Here is a 24159-nt window from a genome sequence, read left to right as displayed (position 1 = left end):
CTGTTCAGTGAGCAGCCAGCCTGCAGAGTCCTGCCACAGAGGGAGACAGACACACACATGCGCGCGCGCGGTGGAGACTCCATTACATTTTTATCACCGTGATTACGCCAAACTTCATCTGCGTAATCTGATTAGAGAACAGACAGTAATCATTCACACGTTAGAAAGATGGTGTAACATCAGCGCAGTTTAAAATGTAAACTGGTGAGGACCCTATAGCACCAATGAAACCCCTAAAACATTGAATGAACACTTAATTGGTGTCAGGCTGAGTTGGTTTAATAGATCCCTTTCTTATAGGTGGTTATGTCAGATCGGCACGCCCGTAGACTCATTTTCCTCTTTAAAGACGCTTAAATTGATTTTTACGCAAGTTGGAGAAAGGCCAGCAGGGTGGGAATCATGAATCCTTCAAAGCTTTTACAAATGAATTCACAGGAACAGCAAACATCTGCGCCCTGACTTCAAATTTATAACTTGTTTAATGTGAAAATGATCAAATAACTCCTTCTGTGCGCTAAATGTGTGCATGAGTGTTAACTTGATGCGCAGTTGCCTTTGTCCGCGTTCAGAAAAAGCACGAAATTTCCACCCACGAACATGAGGTTAGGCAGCCTGACGCAGATACCGGCATTCATCGGAGACCCCCTTACAAAAGCTAATCTTTTCTCAATACCTAATTTCTAGTCAATCTGATCCCAGTACACCTACACCCACCCCCTCTCTCCTCCTTTATTCCTTCGTGCACCGATGCCGCCGGGTGACTGTCTCCACCGGAGGAGAAGGAGGAGGAGGTTACAGTGAGAAGTGAAAACTTTTGGGACGCTCTAGGTGTCTTGGACGTAGCTGCTGAAAGGAGCCATTTCCTGCCAAATAGTGAGCCCGCCTAATCGTGACTGCTGCTGCTACTTCCTGCATTGTTACAGTGCTTAATGAGGATTAAGTTGAAGCTGTCATGTCGTAACGGGCGGCCATTAGGCCTGCTCCACACGGAGAGAGGAGCTGCAGGCTGGCCTCGCCTCACTATGATTTCTGAGCTGAACCCTTTCCACCTGGACAGGACCTGTAAAACCTGGCAGAGTGTACAATCCTGACCTTAATAAACACCATTTCTACTAGCATATCAATTATATATGTGTGTGTGTGTGTGTGTGTGTGTGTGTGTGAATAAAATCTGCTTTGTTTAATAATCTTTATGAGCTACTTTGTTACTTAACAGGTCCAGCCTATTTAAACAAGCTATTTACACTTCTAACATAGATCACATGACAAGCATGTATGTAACCCAATAAGCCTTATTAAGTCTCTTTGTCAATAGTACTCACTTCAAGGTTGTTCGTTTGGTTAATTATCCACTTTAAATGAGTGATTAAATGATGAATCAGCCAATTAGTGTGTGTGTGTGTGTGTAACACTGTCCACACAATGCGAGAATAAAACCCAAAGACACCCAAAGTCTCCAAGATTTCACTCATTTATTGTCATAAAGCCCTCCTGTTGGAGGGTAGTGAATCACTCATATATCTACCGGGATACAACGTTGTCATTAACATAAATGTACTGATTTGTTTGATGAAATTAGTCAGTCAGTCCAAGCCTGTCCCAAGTGAACTGTATTTTCTGTATTTTATATCCCAAAAGCAAATGTTCACTAAATGTCAATAGCAGACATCTAATATCTTCACTTTATGTATCCTAAAAAAACAAAAAAAAAAGTCTGGCAAGGCTTCCACCTTGTAGACCTCTTCCAGAGGTGGACCGCTCCGCTTTGAAGTCTTTTCATTCAAAGTGCTTTGACTTGTGGCTTGGAAAAACTTCCCCCAGGGGTTGCAGAAAGTGACCAGAAATAACACAGAAGAGATGACTTCAGTGTTCTCAAGTGCAACTCACAGCCCTGATTGTTTTTTAATAGAGCTGGGATAACGCAGTTCTTCTCCATGGGTCTGCTGGAGGAGGAGGAGCAATATTTACAGAAAGATTCATCACAACCTGTAAACTCAAGACCGCCTTTTTCCCCCCTTCATCTTAATTTGATTTTTTTTCTTTGTGCTGGGTGATTATGTGAAGATGGCTCCCTTGCTACAGATATGATTGCTTTACACGAGACAATCTGTAGCCTCAGGAGATGGAACAGTGGGATGAGGGGACAGAAACAATCAGACCCGATGACACAGCAACATCTAGAGAGAGAGCTCTTTTTGTTGTCATTTAAAGAATGGGAGGGTGAGGCTGACAAAGCACTTCTAACCACCCCCCTCTCCACCCACCTGGAGGCTAGCACTCCCGCTCCCGCTCAGTCTTTATGGACTTCTGTCGTACTTAGATCGCTGTATTCCAGGCACACACACGTTTACATATGGATGTCCATTTATATGCACGGTAGTGGACGAATGAGGATGAGTTCAGTTCACAGGGATGCTTTGAAGCGATGCAGGTCTTGTCATGAAAGAGCACGCCAGCTGGAGCTTTTACAGAAGGGACTCTGTCACTGGCATAGTATAACCCAGCTGAGAGTGCTCTGGACTTGCATGTTTGGATCTGATTCTAACTGCAGGGCTGGCTGACCGCTCTTTAAAGCAAACCTCCTCTGTGCCCCCCCCCACCCACCACACACACACCTTCTTCACTGTAAAGAGAGACACAAATAGCCTTAATGTTTGGGTTCAGGACTTGGATCTATTCTGAGTTGCATCACATGCTGCTGCACACAGTGACTCTGAATCAGGAGATAAGTGAGGATGGTTACCTTAGATCATAATTTGGGGTCAGGGAGACAAATGTGAGGCCGGATAATTACACGATGCTGAGGATGTGACGCTGATGCACTTCTGCTGTAGAGACACTGAAGGTAAACATGGCGCTGACTTTGCTTGTGTAAGATCACAGACTGAGCTCAGCAGACAACGTGTTTATGGAGTATTTATATGTATATTTACTCCCCACATGACATCTATCTAAGTCTGGGGGGGGGGGATTGCAGCTGCCCTCCCCCCATTAAACCCTGCAAACCATCATGTACAATGCAAACATTAAACTGCTGGGTGGCATGTTTACTATGCATCACTCACTGACTGTATGAATGTGAACAATCTGAGCTTTAATCAGGCATGTAAAGACAACATGAACCACTAACGTGATTAAATACGTGTCTATATGGATTACATCAGCACAACATAGCAAAAAAAATAAAAAATTTATAAATAAGGGTTTGATAAATCTATTTAGTCACATTCGCCTCTGCCAGGCACAGATTCAACATTATGAAATAAAACAGGACCACCCCCATTAAGCTCATAATGTACTTTAAGTAGAAATAAATCAGCATTTGCTTGCACTTTGGAGACCTTTAAGGGTCCGGGCTCGGGTGCAGTTGAGCGGATTGTCTCCTCGCTTTTGCAGCTGCTGTCCGCTTTGTTTTGTGTGCAAATTGATTATTTGTCCACATGCTAAGTTTGAAGCGTTACTTGTGTCACCGTGCTCATAAGGCTGGCAATAAAGCCACTCTGGCATCTGTGAGCTGAGTCCTGACTTGGAGTTAGAGCCACCGTAGAAGCTGTGGTGATTCAAAGAGGATGCTAGTGAGTGTTTGGGATGAAATATGTGGTGTTTTACATATTCATGGGTCAGTACTGTAACAGTGTGTGTGCGTGTGTGAGTGTGTATTGGAGGGGATCTGTACACTTGCTGGTACACTCACGGGTCACTCCGGGGACCCCGGGGGGCCCTGACATTGTCGTCCCGCTTTGGCCCTCCGTGGTCAGTGACTTACATGATGTGATCCGGTCGCCCTGGTATGGCGAGGTGCGCATGCCCACTAAGAGGACGCAGCGGCTCCATGTGTGTTGAGGCGCATTATTTGGCAACAGACGCGGCAGCGGGGAGGGCCGAAAAAAGAGGATATCCCCTGGATTTCAAAAAAAGCAACGATTTATCGAGGTTAACTGCAGATTAAACATTCCTTGGTCGACCATCGGCGAAGAACGGGAGACAAAGCTACCGAGTAAGTTGACTTATGTGAAGCTGAAGTTTTTTTAGTGAGGGGATCGAGAGGAGCCTTTTATTCGGACTCGTCGAGAGGAGCCAGGTTTTCCTCCACCTATCTGTGACGATAAAGAAGCTGATGGGCTGTTGAAAAGTAACACTTCTCCGCAGAGCCAAAGGTTGAGCACTGGGGAGGAGAAGAGGGGGGGCTCGCTCAGCCAAAATTTCTTTTATTTAATCTTTCCTCAGGAGCACCGGCGAGTAAATGTGATGGCTGGACTTGATTTGGTGCGGTAGAAGTCGTTTAACGAGGTAAGGATTACAACGTTACATCGCCAGCGGCTCGACGGTCGTCGGCGGCGGCGGCTCAGTCCGTGGGCCGGTCGATGAAATTTATGAGTTCCGACTCGAAGGTTTTTCCTCGGGAGGGGACAGACAGGTAAACCGTCCCGGTGAGCCTCCTAAAGCCACACTTTTAGGGCAGTATCGCGAAAGTTTGGGGGTCCTTTTTGAGCTCGACGGCTGTCCCGCATCGGGGGTGCGAGCCAGGTCAACGATTCGGGCTCGGTTCTGGTTGTGTGTGGGGGTCATGTTGACGAGCGGCTTGCCCCGGCTCGGAGGACTTTCAGTAGTTTGGCTTAAAGTGTCCGGCAGCCGCTGGTGGTCACACACACCGAGTGCCTTTATCCGAGCTAAAAGTGGCTTCGTGTTTTTGTTTGTGCGATGTAGCTAATGTTAGCTCGCTAACTAATAACACGCACACCTCCTCCGAGGCGGTGTCAATAATAAAAAAAAAGCCGGCTAGTTGCACATGTAAGTGTGGGCTGGGTTTAGTTTTTAAAGGGCTGAGTTTGGTTTTTTGGACTGTGTACTGGCGGCTGGAAACGTTAATGGTGGACGCCGCTGCCCGCTTTAAGCCCCGTGGCACCAGTATTGGTTCTGCTATCTGGTAGCTAATCTTCCTACTTCTCTCTGTGACAACCGTAGTCTTCCTCCTCTTAAAGCTGAACACACACACACACACTCTGACACACACCGCACACACTCCCCTCTCTGTCTCTTCCTCTCAGCCAGACAGGAGCACGCACGCACACACACAGGCGCGTGCACACATTTCCACAGCACGAGTTTTTGCAGCGCTTCGGGACAAAGCTGTGGGCTCAGGATTTCTGCCGTCACACCAGTTCGCCGCTAAATTTGTGCCGTCCGTTCATGCGGATGCGCTGAGGTGGATTTAAAACGTGGGGATATCTAATAGCTGAACGTGACGGAAGCCGGCGTTGCTCATGGTGTGTGCAGCGAGCCACACGCGGACTGACGCCGTGTTGTGACGGCACTGGTTACTCTTGCTGAGTCGTGATCGTGTAAGCCTTTAATTGGTTCATTAATTAATTAATTAGTTTTGCAGTTGATTGATTTTCAGCGTCTTATTGCATACCGTCACCTGCAGAGGACATAGCTGACTAATGTCTGCTGACTTGTATCAACTTGCTTTCCAAGTAGCATTAATGCCTGAAAGTGTGAGCCACAATCAGTTACTGCAGTGAAGTTCTTCTTGTTAAGCTACACAATCGTCTTTTATTCATTAAAAAATAATTATTATAAAATTAAGACGGCTTGTGAAAATGATCCAAAAAACTACAAATATGTGGTTAAATGCTACTATTGTAAGACTAAGACAGCTATAAAAAATAAAATAAAAAAAATCTAGGTTTTCTGTCCGATTCCTATCAGTTTCTGTTAGTTCTCATTGCAACACAATGCAGCCACTTAAAAGTCCCATGCATGCCATGTAAGCCGGGGATGGCATTGTGGCAAAAGCGAGCTGCTGCTTTTAGGAGACTTTTATTGCCTCTTTGTGGTGATCTGGAATGAACCCTCGCTTGTTTGTGTGAACAAAGGCCCTGTAAAGCATTATTTACATGTCAACAGTGTGCAGGTTGCCTTTAGTGAAGGGGGCGGTCAGAGGAGAGGGGAGCGCTTTGGCTGTTGAGCTACCTGTCCTTCCTGTGTAGAAACTGTGCATCTGCAGCGTGATGCAGTAGTAGTACTATCCACCCCAGAGTGATTGTGTTGTTTGTATTCAAATGACAAGACTGAGTGAGTCAGAAACAGCGCATGAATTTTCAGCCATTCCAGAAAGCACTGTTCCAGCGATGTCTCTCTCACACACACAGACACACAAGGCTGGTTCAGGGCTGTTGTGCAATCAGCTACTGTTCTGTAAATGGTCATCTGCTAGCCACATTTCGAGCTGCTCCACATAACTACTGGGGGTCACAGGGCGACCTGTTTGGTCAAACATCAGAGACGTCATCAAATACGTGTGGAGCAAGTTGCTCCCTAATTGCCTTTTCAGTCCGTTTCGTGTAGATGGTGACGTTGGCTGCCGTGTGAAGCTCTGAGCTCTCAAGATCTGAAGTTATTTAACTGAGCAAGTCAGTGACCCACAAAAGTGAGCTTTGGCCATAACTAGCTCCAAAGCAACATCTTATTTAAGCATACACCTCCGATGACATTCTTCTATTGTGAGTGGGGCCGCAAAGGTTTTGCTTTTTAGTTAGTGCACGGACACTATCATTGCTATCATTTGTTATTCTGACAGATGCAACCAGGTAATGGAAACGAATACTTTGCTGGTTCAGCAGTTTTCCAAGGTAGAGTGGCCGCATAGTTGCCCGGTTTCCTGAAGCCCCCGTGTGATGTAGAAATATGTGTTCACAGGGTAAAAGGTCTCTCGGTGGGTAAATAAAGTACTGAACACATACTGCATGTAAAGGTGGACATCAGTGATAATTGAGAGCGAGGCTGCTGGTGTGAGTGAAGATGATTGACTGATAGCTGACAGGATCAATGTGATAAATAACTGCCTCATAGCAGGAGAAAAAGACAGAGAAGACAGAACCCTGATAGTGGTAGGAACCTGATACTAGATTAAAGTAGCACTTTGCAACTTGATAATGTGGCAGTGGTCACTGTGATTTAATTTTACTCCAGTTGTTAATGAGATGATTGGGTTTGATTGGAGAAATGTCACAAAAAGGATTCAAATGTTTATCAGGCATTTGAGACAGCTGATCAGAGTTGGATTGGCAACTTTCTGGACACTGAGTCAACTTGCATATGTGCCGTTCGTATTACTGTTGGTCAGGCGTCTTACACGGATGTATGGGCCACGTCAATTCTCATTAATGGTCACTTCTTAAACAATATAGTGACATGGGCAGGACTTGTTAGAGGACCAGTCTTGTGGGCATTCTTGTAGTGTGCACATGGAAACCTCCAAAGCACAACTAAATGTTGGAAAGCACAGTGTGCACACGGCAACTTTATTGGAAAAAAATCAAAATTGCCATCATTTTTGGAAAATGTGTCTCTTAAAGCAGCAGTGATGCCGTGTTTTCCTACATTGTTGTGTCCCTGTAAAACTGGAAGACCAACTGAAGTCTAGTTTTACAATTACAGACTTGTGGCTTTAGGACGAAACTGCAAGACATTACATTTTGCAAAACCTGCAGAATCTTGGATTCTTAACTTTGTTCTTCAATGTCATTAAATTACAGCTATTTATGTTACCCTTTTTTAAAAACACTGATAAAGAGTTTTAGTAATGCAACGACAGTGTGCATTCAGATGTTTTTGTCTAATATCTAATGGCCTTCAGTTGGGTGGCTCATGTGGCTCTTTTAGATTAGCACCTACTCTGCTCGACTCGAATCGGTTTCGGTCGTTTTCCATTACAATTGAATGCCATCACACTGTGAGTATGCGGCACAAAACAACACAACAATGGAGGACATCGTCTGCACCTCGTCGTTGGTGGACAGTGTCGGTTAGTGTGGAGTCTTTTTCCTTGTATCCGGGGTTCAAAAATGGCGAGTTTGATTCTTGCAAAGGAGTCTCTCTCATGACTCATCCAATGACATCACTTTCTGGCCAGTCAGTGGCATGCAGTCTGTTGACATTACATTTTCAGCTCGCTTAGAACCCCGGCTAAGTAGATACTAGCAAAGTACCAGGTACTACCACCTAACTCTCACGTAGAGTTGAGTCGAGTAGGTACTAGTGGGGGGAAAAAATGGTGTTATCATTCAAGGACAGAAAAATGTAACTTCTTTTCACCAGACACCAAAGGGACAGTGCAGCTTCTGGTCAAAATCAAGTGAATGTTTCTACTTTGGGAAGAAATGCAGATGCTAAACTTTTGGTCTGGTGAAAATGTACTAAAGAAGTGACAATCAACCAGTCAGCCCAGCCGCCGTGAGAATTATGAGCGCGATCTCTCGCTGTGCTGTCAAGTCTTTGCAGTGTCGTTTAATGCTGTTTGAGGATTTCCATCTGATTTGAATATTTAACAGGATAATGTTGTATACAATGTGATTCAGATCATACCATGACACTAATCACTCCGCCTGCTGCTGTAACAAGTGTAATATTGAAGTGGACAGTGTAGCTCTTCCTCTTAGTGTGTGTGTGTGTGTGTGTGTGAAAAGTGAGCAGTTAAGTTTGGCTATATAGCCTGAATTTGTGAGACATGTAAAGTTCAGTTTTGCTTTCTGTTGCTTTCAGAGGTTTTCCACTGGTTGCATGTGATGTCAAGTTCTTGGGTGGGAGGTGGTATGCTCCACCGTGTGTGTGAAGAGGGTTTGAAGGAATTGTGTGTGTAAACTGCCATGGAGATGAAATGTGAAACCTGCCAGCCATTAAAGATCCCCCATTACAAAGATAGGGTCAGTGCCCGTGTAAGGTTGGTGTGGGGATGGGTGGCGTTCCCCATGTCTAATTCCTTCCAGCAGCATCATTTCACAGCTATATGCGCCAGAAATTAATAATGTCATCACAACACCCTACCCCCGCCACACCACACACACAAACACACATACGCACACACTGTATAATGGCCGTCAGTGTGGAAGCCCTGCGCCTGCTCCAGCACCTGAAGGGTTAAAACCAGCTTCAGCTTCTCTCTGTCATACACACACACACACACACTGACAGAGTCACACACACACACACACACAAGCTAACCGGTTTAAACCGGTTCTCAGGAAAAGTGCTTTGTGTGTCCCACTGAATCCTGGGAAGGGTCATGTCATGTGTGTCTCAGTGATGTCAGAGTATTATAAAAACTTAGTCAGCTCTCTGCTATCAGGTGATTGCTCTGCATGCTGCATTGTCACCCTGCGTGCATTTTGTATGTGCGCATGATGGATACATTAAGTGCGCTCATTGCTTGCCGCCATAGCCGTTCTGAGAACAGGAAGGGGAGGAGGAGGGGTTGGAAGCGCATACGGTGTGTGTCACGGAGAAGTACTCCAGGTTGTAAGGGTTAATTGTAGCGAACCCCCCCCCCTCCTTCCCACACCCTTCCAAAAAAACAAAACAAAAAAAGGAACGTAGCTTCCTGTGGCGCGTCGCTGGGCAGACTGAGGGCCTCCACAGTCCTGGGAGGACTGGCTCTTGATTCTGTAACATAAAGACATAAATATGCATAAGTACATAACTGCGGTGCGCTGCTGCTTCTTCATGCTCTTCCAGCAGAGAGCAAGATCCTTTGTGCATCTCTGAATGTGCTGTCTGTTTGAGATCCTGTGAACTTTGAGCACAGGTTGTCTACTCTCTGTGTGTTGCATGCCATATGGATCAACATTTGCCTTTTTACACATTCAATAATAACCAATTCAGTGAGTGTGTACACAGTGAACAATAGCGAGCCTTACCTGGCTTTTTGCTATTGCTCTGGATATAAAAATTTCTGAGTAAATCCTTTGTGATCATATCACCAGCATCATTCTTGTACCAAACTACAGTATGTAAGTCTGCGGCATAATCAGCACCACTAGTAATGGAAATTATGAGTCATATTCTGTCCTTATAATCTCACACTATACCTATATTTAGGCATATTGGTGTTTAGATAATACAGCATCGTGTGTACTTGATGGGGCAGAAAACACCTCAGAGGCACGTGCCCAAATCCACAGAGTCATCAGTGGGATGATTGACCCTTTTGTAAGTCTTTTCTTAGTCCACAGGATGCTATTATGGATAAATGGGTCAATATCCACTGATATGAAAAGTGCATCAGAGATGTACAGCCAGACAGTTTGATAGGCCATTATCAAAACCATCAGCATGTATTGACTGATGTGGAGTATCTGCCGTCTTCCCGTGCGTCCGCTCTCGTTTCTGACCCGACTCTGAGTGATTCAGAGCAGCTACTGTAGGGATAACGTGTGACACTATGTGCCATGTACTGGTGCACTTCTGCGAGGGCACAAGTGCACTCTGTAATGCTCGTCCGCCTGACAGAGCGAGCTGCTGTATGTCCTCATCTCCACTACCGCTGCCATGTCAACATCTGGTGGGGATTGAATCTGGTGTTCAGGGGATATTGGACAGTAATGGATATGGTGCTCCACTCAGAAAGAGTTGTATACGCATCGTGAGCTCCTCGCAGCCAATGAAAAATCCCTCCACGTGAATACGTACATTTCTAAAATATGTGGATTCATGAGTTGTTATGAATATTTGAACAGAATTCATGCTCCAGTGAATTTTCGCTCTACCCCAAGTCCCTTTAACTCTGATTTGATTACGATGTTGTCATAGATGTTTTATCTCTCTGCAGCATTTTTTTTTCTCTTTGCAGTCTTTCAAAATACCTATCTGCTTCTCTCAAGTGCATATTTTGATTTTCTATTTTGCCCTGAACACTTGAGCACTTTCTGAGTATGCCCATATTTTTCCTAGTGTCCCCCTTTCTCCTGGCTTTTAGTTTAGACTGAGATTTGGAGAATGGGATGTTTTGGAATTATACTTGAGTCAACATCTTGGCTATGTGACCGTGATAATCCAACATGTTTTGTCTGGGTGCCATTTTCAGAGCATGTCCCCTGCAGCTGGTTCAAGGTCAGTCTTGTCTGCGTCATTATTGAACGACACAAGGACAATCGTAAATGCAGTTGGGGTAAAATAGACGCCTTAATTTATTATTGGGTAATAGACCTGCAGGTTTCTCCTACCGTGTTAGCCTTGTGAGAATGACATGTGACTTGAATTAGAGCCTAAATAAAAGGGGCTTTGTTATTTTTCTTCTCACAGTTCATCATAACCTTTATCTGTCTTGCTCTGTGCCTTGGTGCTAGGGGTGGGGGAAAAAATCGATACTGTGTAGTATCGTGATATTTTGTTTGCTAATAATGTATCGATACAGGGACAGCAGAAATCGATATTTTGTTACAAAAAAAGTTTTTGTGGACTGGAACATGCTCTGACTTCAGAGCATGTTGATCAGCTCCTTTTTCTGAGCAAGAATCCTGACATTCCTTCACTGTCCAAATGTGTTTAACTTTTTTTTTGTGGCAGAAATAAACATGACCGTTTACTCATTTTAATTTAAGACATTTTATTTTAATTAAGTTTAAAACTTTTTTTATTTAATGTAAAATTATATTTTGTTTTAATTTACTTTCAAATTCTTCAGTTGCTGAATGGGCTGCATAGTTTTCATAAATTGCATAGTTCAGAATAGCTATAATTGTACCAGATGGTTGCATTCAGTTAAGTTGGACTAGACTCTAATACAAACCGTTCAGTTTGTCAACAATAAAACTGACTGAAATGAGAGAAAGACTGAGTGTGAGACTTTGATATTAGATAAAATGAATATTGATAAAGTTTACCTTTATGTACAGAATCTGAATATCGCAAAATATTTAAAAAAATTGCAATAATATTGTATCGTGTGTTAAGTATTGTGATAATATCGTATCGTGGGATGTATGGTGATTCCCACCTCTACTTGGTGCAGCCCCTCAATTCATCCACTGTCTGAAATAAGCTGTTTTATCACCTTTCCTTATAAGAGAGCTTTCTTCTGATTGGCTGCCCCTCACTAACAGGAAGTTTGAAGAGCAGCTGAGTGAGGCTGCTGCACTTGCAGCAGTTCAGTGAACTCATTGTCATGTTTAACCAGTCAGAAACCAGTTTGAGCTTTTATTTGAGCTTTGTATAAGGGTACACTGATCATAAAATTAAGCCATGCTCAGTTAATACTGTGGGATCCAAAGCGTGCCAAGAGAATATCCTCCATACCATTACTCTATGACCACTGTGAATCAGTGATATAAGGCAGGATGGTTCAATGCTTTCATGTTATTTAGTCTGACCCCACCATCTGATTGCTGAAACAGAAATCGAGCCTCATAGAACCTGCAGCCTCCTGTTGTGCACTTTCAGTGATCCTGTGTGAAGTCTCAGTTTACTGTTCTTAAATTCACCCGGTGTGGTCTTCTGCTCCTGTATCAAACCTTCAAGCAGATTTGATATGTTGTGCATGCATTCAGAGATCCTCTGCATACCTTGGTTGTAACAAGTGGTTATCTGAGTTAATGTTCCTTTCCTGTCAGCTCAAAGCAGTCTGGCCATTCTCCTCTGACCTCTGGCATTAACAACGCATTTTTACTCCGAGAACTGCTGCCCACGGGATATTTTCTCTTTTTCGGACCATTCTCTGTAAACACTAGAAATGGTTGTGTAGGAAAATCCCAGCAGTTTCTGAAATACTCAGGCCAACTCCTCTGGGAGCAACAGCAACGTTACATTCAAAGTTACTTAAATCACCTTTCTTTCTCAATCTGATTCTCAGTTTGAACTTCAGCAGATTGTCTTGACCATGTGTTCATGCCTAAATAAACTGAGTCGCTGCCGTGTTGTTGAGTGATTAGATAACAGTGTTAATGAGAAGTTAAAAAGGGCTGGCAAGTGTAAAGTCACATAAAGATCTGCCAATGAGGCGGAAATACGGCTGTGCCTAATATCATACGATCATAGTCAGTCAAGGCAAAAAGGGAGTGTCCAGTGGAAAACAAGGTGGTATGAGCTGGAAAAGTGCAGCTGAGGGGTGGTGTTTAAATTTTGTCTCCCCCAACATCAGACATATCCACTCAAAACACTTTGAGGTAGTTTATTCACATTTTTTTAAGTTTTTATTTTTATAAATATATATTTACGTTGACCCTGATGTAGGCCATAAGCATGTGACTATAAATGGGTATTGTAAATTAAATACAAGGACTTTCACTTTCAGTTCTTTTAGAAATGGAAATATGATTTTAAAAGTTTTGTTTTTTTGACTGAGTAGAATCTTAAATATACCTAAGTGGTGTTTTCCAACTTCATACAATAAAAATGGACATTTCCTTTTACTGGAGTTTTTATGCTCCCTGTTTTCAATGTAAACTTTTTTTTTTGTTTTCGTGTCATTTTGGGATCCTGCTTGACTATTGAACACGTCACGTAACACTTATTCTTCTTCTTTCTATTTACAGGGGATGTCTGAGGAGGCTGTCCGCCAGACACGCAGCCAGAAGAGGGCGCTGGAGAGGGAGGCTGCCCCACAGTCTGTAGAAACCTCCGATGCCGACAATGAAAGCAAAAAACCTAAACTGGACCCGTCTGAATCGCCAACACAGACACCAACTAAACCTAAGCCTGACCTTATTCTGGCACAGGATGGTCAGAGCCGGACTAGGCCCGGATTAGAGCATGACAAGGAGCAGGAGCAGGATCAGAGCCCTTTGCCGTTATCTTTAGTGTTACCCTTGACCTCCCAGCCGGTGAAGGATGATCGGAATTGGTCCCAGAGACAGGAGGTGGTCGAACCCGGCTCAGACAATCGGACTGACTGCAATGACAAAGCAAGGGCAATGGACACAAGGAGCCGCGTCCGGCAGGCGGAGCCAAAGGCGTCCGGCGGCATGCTGGCCGCAGGGGAAGTAAAGGCCACTATTAAGGTTGAAGTTCAGACAGGAGAGCAGCCTGTGGACATGAGCACCTCCAAAGGGTGAGAAACAGTTCACAGTAAACTCTGTTCACTTGTGACAAGCACAAAAATAATAACGTGAAGGTGCCTTGTGGCTTTTCTGAAGCACTGCCGGCTCCTTGTCTAGACTTTTTGTTCTAAAAACCCACTTATGGGGTTTTAGAAAAGGACAAATGGCACCTTGTTTGAATATGAACAGGCTAAAAATGTTTCAAAGTTACTTTTGTAATCCTGCTGCGTGTGTGTGTTTGTGTGTTTGTGGCTCAGAGGTGATGCTGAACTTTTGCTCTACCTCCATTTTCCCCCCTCTCCACCACCTGAACCCTAAAAACTCCCCGAACACAAAATGAAGCCGTGTGTGTCACAAACTGGTTCCAGCCGGTTGTTGCCATGGTTTCCACAGTGGAAGGAACAGTGAGGGGAGGGGGAGGGGGGGGAGAGATGGGAGGAAAAGTGAACGTGTCACGTGATGATGACTTTGAGGTCACGTGACTTCTTTGGAAGAGAAGTGATTAATCCACAGGAAGTGATGATGGCGCTAAGCCCTCAGGAGAGACTAATACACACATGAATAAACACACAGACACACACAAAAAAGACGGCGAGGAGAAGAGACGGGCCGCGTGTTGTCATTTGTTGACTTTACCAAATTCTTATGCTTCACAGAAATGCATAATCTGTGCAATCATAAGGCCTGTCTTATTTTAACAGGAGCATTCCTCCTGCCCTTCAGTTTTTGAGTGCCACTAGTCAAAGTATTTAGGTCATCTACTCTCACATATAGCCTGCAGCTCAACTAGTCACTTTGCAGTAGGAGCTGTAAGTGTTTGGAGGGGAGGCCATGAGTAAAACGTGCATAACGATGTGGTTTTGTAGATAAAAGTGATGGCTGATCCCAAAATTCTCCAAGATTTCCTTAGCGTGCCTTGTGTGACGAGTTTACGCGAATGCAGGTCAACTCCAAATGCTTCAGACGCCTGCCCACAGTATCCTGTTTCAACAGGAAATGCGTGCTCTCAAGCAGCCGTTTCATTGTGGCTTAAAGACCTTCACCGGAGCTTTAAGTCAGTCACACCTTGCCCCTCCTTGGCATTTAAGGCTGTTCCCCTTGTTGCTGGTAAACCTTCGACATGAATAGAAGCTGTGCGGAGCGCTGTCTGGACTTGTTAGATTACAGCGAAGAGGATAAACCTGTGGTCATAAATTATATTTGTGGTTGAGGAGCAGACCTCCTTAAATACAGGCATTAGTAATTGCTGCCAATACTTGAAGCGGTCGAGTTGTGCTTTATCTTCCTTCAAACCGCCATACACGTTCTGAAGCTTCTCAACCTATCCGGATCTGCCACTGCGAACTCGAACGGCGCAGCTAAATCCTGTCTTTAAACTCAAATCACATTTGTGATTTTTCACTGGGGATGCTGATGTTTCAAGAGTATACACATTCATGCACAACACATTCAAATGATGCATCTTCTGAATTTTGACTAGAATAGAGAGATGATAGAAAGAAGTGAAATGGTCAAGCTGTGGAGTAGGATGATTATAACATCCCTCAAAGTACTGAAGGAACACACTGGGTGTAATCCGTACAGAAACATCAATTTAAATGCTGTTATTAACATTTTTGTTTTGTTTTTTTTGTCCAGGAGTATAAAAAGAGAGAAGCGCCCTCCATCCCCTGAAGATGATGACGTCATCATTTTGTCAGATAATGACTCCCCTAGTCCACCGATGAACGGGCTCAGCCACTTTAAAGAGCTGGACACGGAGTTGCTCATGGTGAGAGACCAAAGTCAGAAATCGTGCTTTGGAAGAGAGAGCTCGAGACTCACTTAGCTGTGAGCTTTTATAGATTTTAGTACTGGGGGTGCAAGTTTGGACCTCAGAGATGTTGCACTGTGTGGTTAGAGGTGGATTGAGGACTCAGAGGAATCAGGGGATGTTCAGTAACCTGAAGGGATTTCATTTTTTATTTTTTTTTTGTAACGTGCGTGGTGTAAGTGCCGCTGTGCTCTGTTGAATGTAGAAGAGCAGCCCAGCTGAGAGGGAGCGTATCATTAAGCAGCTGAAGGAGGAGCTGAGACTGGAGGAGGCCAAGCTCGTGCTGCTGAAGAAACTGCGGCAGAGCCAAATTCAGAGGGACACTCTGCAGAAGGTAACTAGCAGCTTTCGCCCACATCAACACATCATTGCACTTTTCCACGTGTAGGGATAGATATTGATGGGATAATATTACAAATCTGCCAACAGGTCATTGATCTTTAGTGATTCTCTTATAGTTCCTGCACAGTTTTCTGTGGATTGTGAAGTATCCCAACGCTGTTACTAAAATCTCCCATAAATGTTACCATAATACAGTCAGTCTATCTGACTGCATTTGAATGTGTTCATGTTGGCAATTATATCTGTTTCTGATAATAAAGCAATTAACAGTGATAAATCATTGAAAATCACATTTGTTGCCCTCTACATAAAAAAAAACCCCCTCACTTTAACTTACATTTGTGCTCAGCAGACTTCCTGTTCAACAAGAATATAACCAGCTGAGTCGAGTCCCCTGAGTGTGCTCATTGACAAAACTTGTTCAGATTGATGCATGTATAAATCAGACAGCAGTTATTTGCCAACCTCGACTCTCTGAGAGTTAGACTGCAACTGTTTGCAGAAAGGTTTGCCTCGTATCAGGTGACCTGTGCAATCACTTTGCGATCAAAAGCGGTCATGGGTGTGCAACACAATCAAGCTCTTTTAATAACCCCAACTTGCAATTGGTAGCCTATGTGAAAATTCAATACAGTCAGCAGAGGCAAGGGGGTTCCTGTCACTCATGTGACTGAGCCGGTTGGGAGGTCAAAGGTGTGTTCAGTGTTGGATGGTTTCTAGGTTGAGCTGATTTAATGTACGGTCATTTGGCTAAGACATATGAGATCAGCCCCCTAGTTCATTATATTCAGAGTATTTTAATTCATTTATTGAATTTTCAGTATTGTGTTACACGCATCAGGTTAGAAAAATAAGTCAAGTCTAAAAGACACCAACCCACAATGTGAGTTTGTAAGGGAGCAGCAGCCGCTACAAATTGGCCCTTAACATTAAAAGCCGCTCCTACAATCTCTCACCTACAGCTTCAGATTATACGAGTCGTCTGCACATTTTCTTTTTCATGTGATGATAATTTGTTGTAAATGACTAAAGTCAAACTTGTCAAAGGTGATGCACAGAAGGCAGAGAAAAGATGGGTCTAAAATGTGAAGCCAATGCAGAAGTGGCTAAAACCTGCATTCTTTCTAATGTCCAGCAGGGGGGCTGGGGGAGGAACACAATGTTCATTTTGTGATGTATACTTTAGGGTTGCTACTGCATGAGCGTGCAGAGTCTTTGATTTATGTGTCAAATCCATCCAAAATGAAATCGGATGAATCCAAAATGCTGGAAACAGCAGAGCACTGTCCAACGGCTCAAGTCACTGTGGTAGGAATCTGTTGTTTACGTACAGACTATGTGATTAAATACATTTATGAAAAACGTTGGTTACAGAAAGATGACACAACAAACCACACTAATCTGCAACTTCTATTAAGTAAAACTGACAGTAACCATGACAACAGCCTCATAATTATTACATAACAAAGTAAATAAACGATTTTAAAAAGCGATAACGACTCTCGGTCAGGTTTTATTCCAATATATAGGTTAAAGCCATGATAACTGTTGAATAATGCAGGTGATGCCTTGATGGTGCAGATAAACCATGTGTTACATGCAGTTCATGTCGTTGCCAGGGACGGCCGCTGTTTATTTGTTGATTGACGATGCGATTCAACATTTGGTTCATCTAAGCTTGTGCTGTTCAGCAGAGTGAAGCATCGTTTCAGTTTAATATCTCTGTACGTTGTTTTTCAGCCCTCAGGTTTATCTGGCTCATCTGCTCCTCCTCCTCTAATTCGGGGAACAATTGCAAGCAGTAAAGGCTCTCCACAGGTTAATACACTAATATCACACATGCACATTATTTGTTTGAAAGCACAGTTGCACTGTAGTTGATGCCACTTCTCACGGTGTGTTTTTTCTTTTTCTTCTTTAAACCAGATTTTGACAGGGAGGAGTTCGGGTACTGTCATCCCTCCACCCCTGGTGAGAGGAGGGCAGCAGATATCGTCTAAACATGGCTCCCAGATCATCATGCCACCTCTGGTTAGAGGGGCACAGGTGAGTCATGGGAAAACTCATCCTTGTCAAGTTAATTATAGCCTGAAGGTGTTTCGTGGTAGTGTTGTCTTTTACTCTAAAGAGACAGACTATAGGGAAAAGGTTATATTTAAACGTAGGACTTATGTTCTCTCTATGCGCCTCTCTCTCTTTCTGTGTGTTCTTTGCTTTGGTGCTTTTTGATGTCCTTTCCTCGTCCTCCGCTACCTTTGTGTCTGTGTTGCCCCTCTCATTGTCGTGGTTAGCCCATCTCTGTGTCTCCACAGCAGATTCAGGCTCTCCGCCAGCAGCAGCAGCAACAGCTGGCTGCCTCTGGAGGCTCGGGGTCTGGTCCTCCTCCTCTGTTGTTGGGTCCCCGGAACTCTGACGCCCAGGGCCAGAGAGGAATGATCCAATCAGGCCTCATCAGAGTCGGCAGCACGCTGGTTAGTATGTCACCGGTCCCTCAATGTAAAAAAAACAATGAGAGTGGGCAGAGAAGTGATTCACTCTTCCAGGCTGGAAGCGTAGGATGTATTATACCATGAAGTTAAAGTTTCGTTACTTTGTCTAAATTTGATATGTGTAGAGTTCAAATTGCTCCTGATTATAACTGAGAAAGCTGTAGCCACTGCACGTTGGTGTATGTGTTGCATTTAATATTACAAAGAATCCTAAATTTAACTGATGGGAATTCAGTCAAAAATCTTGAATGGTTCACTCAATAACTACTTCTTTCATTGATTATCTACAACGCTGAGGTGCAATCAAGTGTGCAGAAAGTACAAAAAGTGAAGTCTAAACGGTTGGTTAGCTCACATTTAGTTTTGAAAATAAAACAAATGAGAACCCTTATCTACCAGTCCATAGGAAGCCGGGCAGTTAATGGAAACTGTTACTTGTAGGGGAATCAGGTTGACTAAGATGTACCGTCAGCCTGTAGATGTACAGTCATGTGAAAATGAACACTGCCCATTTCAATAGGAATTCAGAAGGCATGAAGTAGCCTGATCAGATGGTCATCAGATGCACTTGGTTAATTGATCATCAGTAAGCGTGAGCACCTTTATGAAAATGGGTTTTGGCAGTTTGCTGGTGTGGAGCATTCAGGTGTGTGTGAACACACACAATGTCACAATCTACTCAGGAGTGGTCGTCCCAGCAAATTCAAGGTCAGACTGTGCAATGCTCAGAAACCTCAAAAAACAATGATGTGCTTTGGACAGACAAGGTCAAAGTGGAAATGTTTCACCATATTTAGCGAAAACCAAACACAGCATATCGGCATACCAACTGCGAGGCACGCTGGTGGAGGGGTGATGGTTTCCTGGTCACTGAGTGGAGTGTGAACACTTCTGTATACCAAAGTATTCTAGAGCTAAATGTGAGGCTGTCTATCTGACAGATAAAGCTCGGTTCAAGTTGTGTCATGCAACAGAACAATGATCAAATCTACAACAGAATGAGTGAAAAAGGAAAGAGTCAGGTGTTGCAATGGCCCAGTCAAAGTCCAGACCTCAGGCAGACTGTGAAATGCTACGGTGGGACCTTAAGAGAGCTGTGCATAAATGAAAGCGCGGGACAAAATTCCTCCACAGCAATATGACAGACTGAGGAAGTCATGCAGAAAATGATTACATCACGTTATTGCCGCTAAAGGAGGTTCTGCCAGCTTATTTTTCCACAGGGCTGCATTAGGTGGCAGACAGCAAGTTCTCCCAGTCCTCGATTAAACTTTGAAGAAATTGATTAATGTATCGTTCGAATAAAAACTCTGAAGCCGGTTGATGCTCAGGCTCACAAACTGTGCTCAGGCAGATGATGCGCTTCATCACTCATTTGACTAGCTTAGCCTCGCTACTGAAGCAATAAATTTGAAACATAGATTAGACTGTTCAGAATGTGTAGTTACTGCAATGGAGAGTTCATTTTGAGCCAGGCTAACCAATCGCAGAGAAGGGTCCTCTGGCCAGGACAGTTGGCTGTTATGTCGGTGCCTCTTAAACAGGACACTTCTGACTTCAGGAGAACATGGCACAGTCACCCATAACAGACTTTTTCTGGAGAACCAACAGGCAAAGAGTAAGGATAAAGTCCAGGGAATAAAGTAGGTTGACCAACCAGGTGTGTGTGAAGTCAGCATCTTTGATAAGTAGCAGGTATTTTTGTAGTCAGATCATCAGATGAGTCAGATTTTGTGTATTGTGTTGTATTTGACATTGGCACAAATGTGAAATACATTGTGACAGAGCTTTAAGACACTATTGTGGTCGGGGCTGAATATTTACACCATGTGTTTCTTCCTGTCTTTGCTTGTTTACGCAGGCCTCTTCGTCCAGTTTGAAGGGCTCTTCCCTAGGAAGCGGTGTGTCTGTGGTTGGTCTGAATGACTCTCCAGCAAGCCGTCAGGCTGCAGCTAAACTCGCGCTGCGGAAGCAACTGGAGAAGACCCTCTTGGAGATCCCTCCACCCAAGCCACCTGCCCCAGAGTTCAACTTCCTGCCCTCTGCAGCCAATAATGAATTCATCTACCTGGTGGGACTGGAAGAGGTGGTGCAGAATCTGCTGGATACCATCCACAGAGGTATGTGTGGATTTTTAGCTTTTGGTGCTTTGCTTTTTTTTTGTTGTTATAGAGGTGAACTGAGCTGTGGTTCAACAGAACAATAATGAGACGTGATCACTAAAGGCATTCATAATCAGGGTTGCCAATCGGTCTCCTTTTGCAGCGATTAGGTTTTAACAGTTTGTTCTTTTTATTTTGTATGGTAGTAAAACGAGTATCTCTGGCTACACAGCAATTTTGTGGCATCACGATCAGCTTTGGGAAATATTGATAGACATTTTGGGGCAAGCAAGCAATTAACTGATTAATTAAGAAAATAACTGTCATGTTCCTCAGTAATGAAAATAGCGATTAGTTGCTGTCCTCCCCCTGTTACTAATTGGCCTGCTTATTTTTGTTTCTATTGTTCCTTCCGAGTGAAGACATCTCTACTATCACCCAGGATTTAAATATCTGTCTGCTTGTGTCTGTTTTTCTTCAGTGCTTATTTGATGCCACACTGCTCTGTCTTTGCTCATTGCCTCTGGGCTTCCTGTCTCTGTTTCCAACCAGGAAAAACGGGTGTAGCCCTGCCCAAGCCCACCATCAGAGAACCTTTCATCTGCAGCCAGTGCAACACTGACTTCACCTGCCGTTGGAGGCAGGACAAGACGAAAGGCGGGGTGGTGCTCTGTGAAGACTGCATGTCATCTAACCAGAAAAAGGCTTTGAAAGCTGAGCATACCAATAGGCTGAAAGCCGCCTTTGTCAAAGCACTGCAGCAAGAGCAAGAAATAGAGCAGCGTATAATTCAGCAGACATCTTCACCAGTCTCCCACAGTACCTCATCATCCGCTTCATCTGCCTCTTCATCACTGAAGGCAGAGCATCTGGTGGCTCAGCAGCTGAAGCAAGTTCAGGCCAGAGTGTCCTCCCTCCAGCACCACCACCAGGCCAGCCGAGGAAACCTCATTCATCATCACTCCATCAAGCAGGTCGGAATCAGGTTTTGTTCTCTTTTTTTCAGAGAACAACTGTAGAGTCAAAGCTGCCGTAGCTCAAACAGCCTTTTTGTGTCTCCCAACCTCCCTCAGAGCTCACAGGGCCACCTGTCCCACGGTGTCTCATCAGTGGGGGTGAGAGGCATCCCCCACTCCTTTTCCTCCTCCTCCCAGCTGCAGAGCGCAGTGGCGGCCGCGGCTTTGGTCAGCCGGCCAGGTAAGCACGCCCATGTTTCCCACCGCTCTGTGCAGAGTTCAAAGGTGAGCAGCAGTGGAATCCGCGGCCACAGGATTATCAGCGGAGGTAGTGCCTCATCCACTGCATGGAAGAAGCAGAGCAGCAGCAACACAGGTAGACTCGCATTAATACCAGCCCAACTCTGACGCCTGACATCTGCTCTCTCTCAAATTCCTGTCTGGTCCAAAAGCAATCCTTTGACACCCCAAATCCAACTTTTTTTTTTTTTTTTTTTATCATTAATTTGTCTTCTTTCTAAAGAGAAAAAAATTGTGATCACTGTAATCTTACACATTAGAAAGAAAATGATGAATAGGAAATGTTTTCGGACAAGGCACCCCCCACCCCACCCCCACCCCTTCTGGAAATTAATCTGTTTTCCTGCTGTAATCCCTCAGTTTGGTGGTTTTAATACTTTTTCCTGGGTCTCACTACTGTGTGTTAGATTAGCGCATAACTCTCATTCGTTTTTCCTTGGTGTCTGTCCGTGCGTTATGGGGCCGTGGGTGGCTTTACATTCAGGTGTTACACAATCGTACAGTGTTTTTCGAAATCATTAGACGTAACGTCGCAGTTCTTTTCCACGCCCTGACCTGACCTGCCGCTCTGCTGCATGTTCACAGGAGTGACCATGGCCTACGTGAACCCCAGCCTGACGGGTCACAAGACATCAGCCACAGTGGACGCTCGCCAGAGGGAGTACCTGCTGGACATGATCCCCTCTCGCTCGTCAATCTCGCAGACTGCAAACGCGTGGAAATAGTCGAAGCCGTACTCCGCTACTCATTTACTAGTTTTTGTCCCAAGTTCCTCAGCTCCAATAATACGGTCCACAGCGCCCCCGCAGGACTTGTTAAGCAATTACAATCTCTCAAAGTGAAGAAACGTTCCTTAATTAATACCTTTGTATGATTCTTGTTTTAGTTTTGCTTATTTTCTAATGTGTTTTTTTCTTCTTTTGAGGTTCACTGTTATTTGATAATTCTGCAGAAACCATTTTGATTTGACTGGGCAGAGAAGAAAATACTTGAAGGGCTTCCTCTGGGCTCTGTCCTCCAGACAGGGTCGTTCAAATGATGATGTACGATAGGAGGTTATGTCTGCTGCGAGTACCTTTGATAAAAATAAGCGTTCTGTTTGAGGCTTGTTAGCCCTTTTCTGCCATGACGTGGGTGAAACGCACCCAACCTTTTGACACTTGAATAGTTGTATCAGACCCAAGAGTTCATGTTCGACAAAATACACATTTATTTTAAGTAAAAGCAAAATAACCAAGTTGTAAAATTTTCATTACACCACCCATGTAGTTAAAGGTTTGAATTTATTTTGTATTTACCGTAAGTTATTTTTGTGTTTTTGTTTTTCCTTTCTTTTTTTTTTTTTTTTTTTTTTTTTTGGACTGATGTTTAAGATCACTCAGTATAATGTGGTTTCCACAAATGAAGATTATTCTAGCTTTGTTTTTTCTTTCTTTTTTTTTCCTGTTTAACAGCATGCCTATCCTTAAGCCCATTTTGCACCTTAGCTGAAGAAGCGTGGTGTCATTGCTTAATTCATCTGTAATTACCATCTGTAATTTGCTTATTTTATATTGTCAACATTGTAAGATTATTTTGAGTGTTACATCATCACTGAGAAAATGCAAAACTCTGAAGGAGCTGAATTCGCCACACTGGAGCCAGAAATCTTGCCTCCGATATTTATCCATTGTCCACGTGAGACACAGGCTACATGTTGCCTCGACTCAGTCCTTAAAGGAAACATCTTCCAGCTTCTTGGATTACACAGTTAAAGAGTTGTGTGATCACACAATTAAGATTAAGACTCTGGATTACACAAGACCATCGTTATCTTGTGCCCCTCACCATAATGCATAATTTCTCTGCTTTCCAGTAATCTTAATTGCAATGTACAAAGTTATGTTTAAATTTATTTGGTTTACTTTTTTCCTAGCTCCTGAAAGAAATAATAAAAAATATTACATTTTAAACTGCTGCTTTCGTTTGCTGTTTTGGGATATCACTGCCTCTGTGACATTTTTGCTCTTATGAATTTCGATTCTAGGCCCATATGTATGTTGTTAACAAATATCTATTCATTCACATGGTAGCAACTATGCATGTAGATGTGGTCAGGATGACCTGCTGAAGTTTAATTTGAGCGTTAGAATGAGGAAGAAGGTTGATTTATTTATTTCTTTTTCATTTATTAATTTATTTTTTTAAGGGACTGAATGCAGCACAGTTGTTGGTGCCAAACTGGCTGGCATATTTCACAAACTGCTAATCTACTGGGATCCAGTGAGCAGCATTTCTGTTGAAGAAAATACTCTGATGTCAGAGATCAGATGGAGTCTAGAGAATGGCCAGACAGCTTTA

At 43.7% G+C, this 24159-nt stretch overlaps 1 protein-coding gene across 7 annotated transcripts; it reads left to right on the top strand.

Moving 5' to 3' along the window:
* Positions 1-3592: 3592 nt before the first annotated feature.
* Positions 3593-23771, top strand: LOC146367505 (transcriptional repressor p66-alpha). 7 transcript variants are annotated; one of them, XM_084912407.1, is made up of 11 exons: positions 3593-4000; positions 13314-13828; positions 15456-15588; positions 15836-15964; positions 17713-17790; positions 17899-18018; positions 18288-18443; positions 20323-20581; positions 21116-21537; positions 21637-21895; positions 22405-23771. In XM_084912407.1, the coding sequence occupies exons 2-11, from the start codon at positions 13317-13319 to the stop codon at positions 22542-22544; spliced, it is 2208 nt and encodes a 735-aa protein (XP_084768533.1). In that variant the 5' UTR covers positions 3593-4000; positions 13314-13316; the 3' UTR covers positions 22545-23771. The 7 variants fall into 7 exon arrangements, with proteins under 7 accessions (XP_084768533.1, XP_084768528.1, XP_084768532.1 ...); XM_084912402.1 differs by having other exon boundaries at positions 18264-18443; XM_084912406.1 differs by having other exon boundaries at positions 3594-4000; positions 18285-18443.
* Positions 23772-24159: the final 388 nt, after the last annotated feature.

This window comes from Perissodus microlepis, chromosome 18, assembly GCF_051167445.1.
Source record: "Perissodus microlepis isolate ML-2025 ecotype Zambia chromosome 18, ASM5116744v1, whole genome shotgun sequence".
Classification (NCBI taxonomy): domain Eukaryota; kingdom Metazoa; phylum Chordata; class Actinopteri; order Cichliformes; family Cichlidae; genus Perissodus; species Perissodus microlepis.
Note: the sequence above shows the minus strand (reverse complement) of the source record. Positions and strands in the feature narration are given on the sequence as shown.

What these genes read in the sequence shown, in the direction of transcription:
- LOC146367505 (XM_084912402.1), top strand. Translation starts at nt 13,317, where the DNA reads ATGTCTGAGGAGGCTGTCCGCCAGACACGCAGCCAGAAGAGGGCGCTG. An exon ending in AGAGGGACACTCTGCAGAAG is followed by an intron (nt 15,965 to 17,712) that starts GTAACTAGCAGC and finishes GTTGTTTTTCAG; the next exon opens with CCCTCAGGTTTATCTGGCTC. An exon ending in GCAGTAAAGGCTCTCCACAG is followed by an intron (nt 17,791 to 17,898) that starts GTTAATACACTA and finishes TCTTTAAACCAG; the next exon opens with ATTTTGACAGGGAGGAGTTC.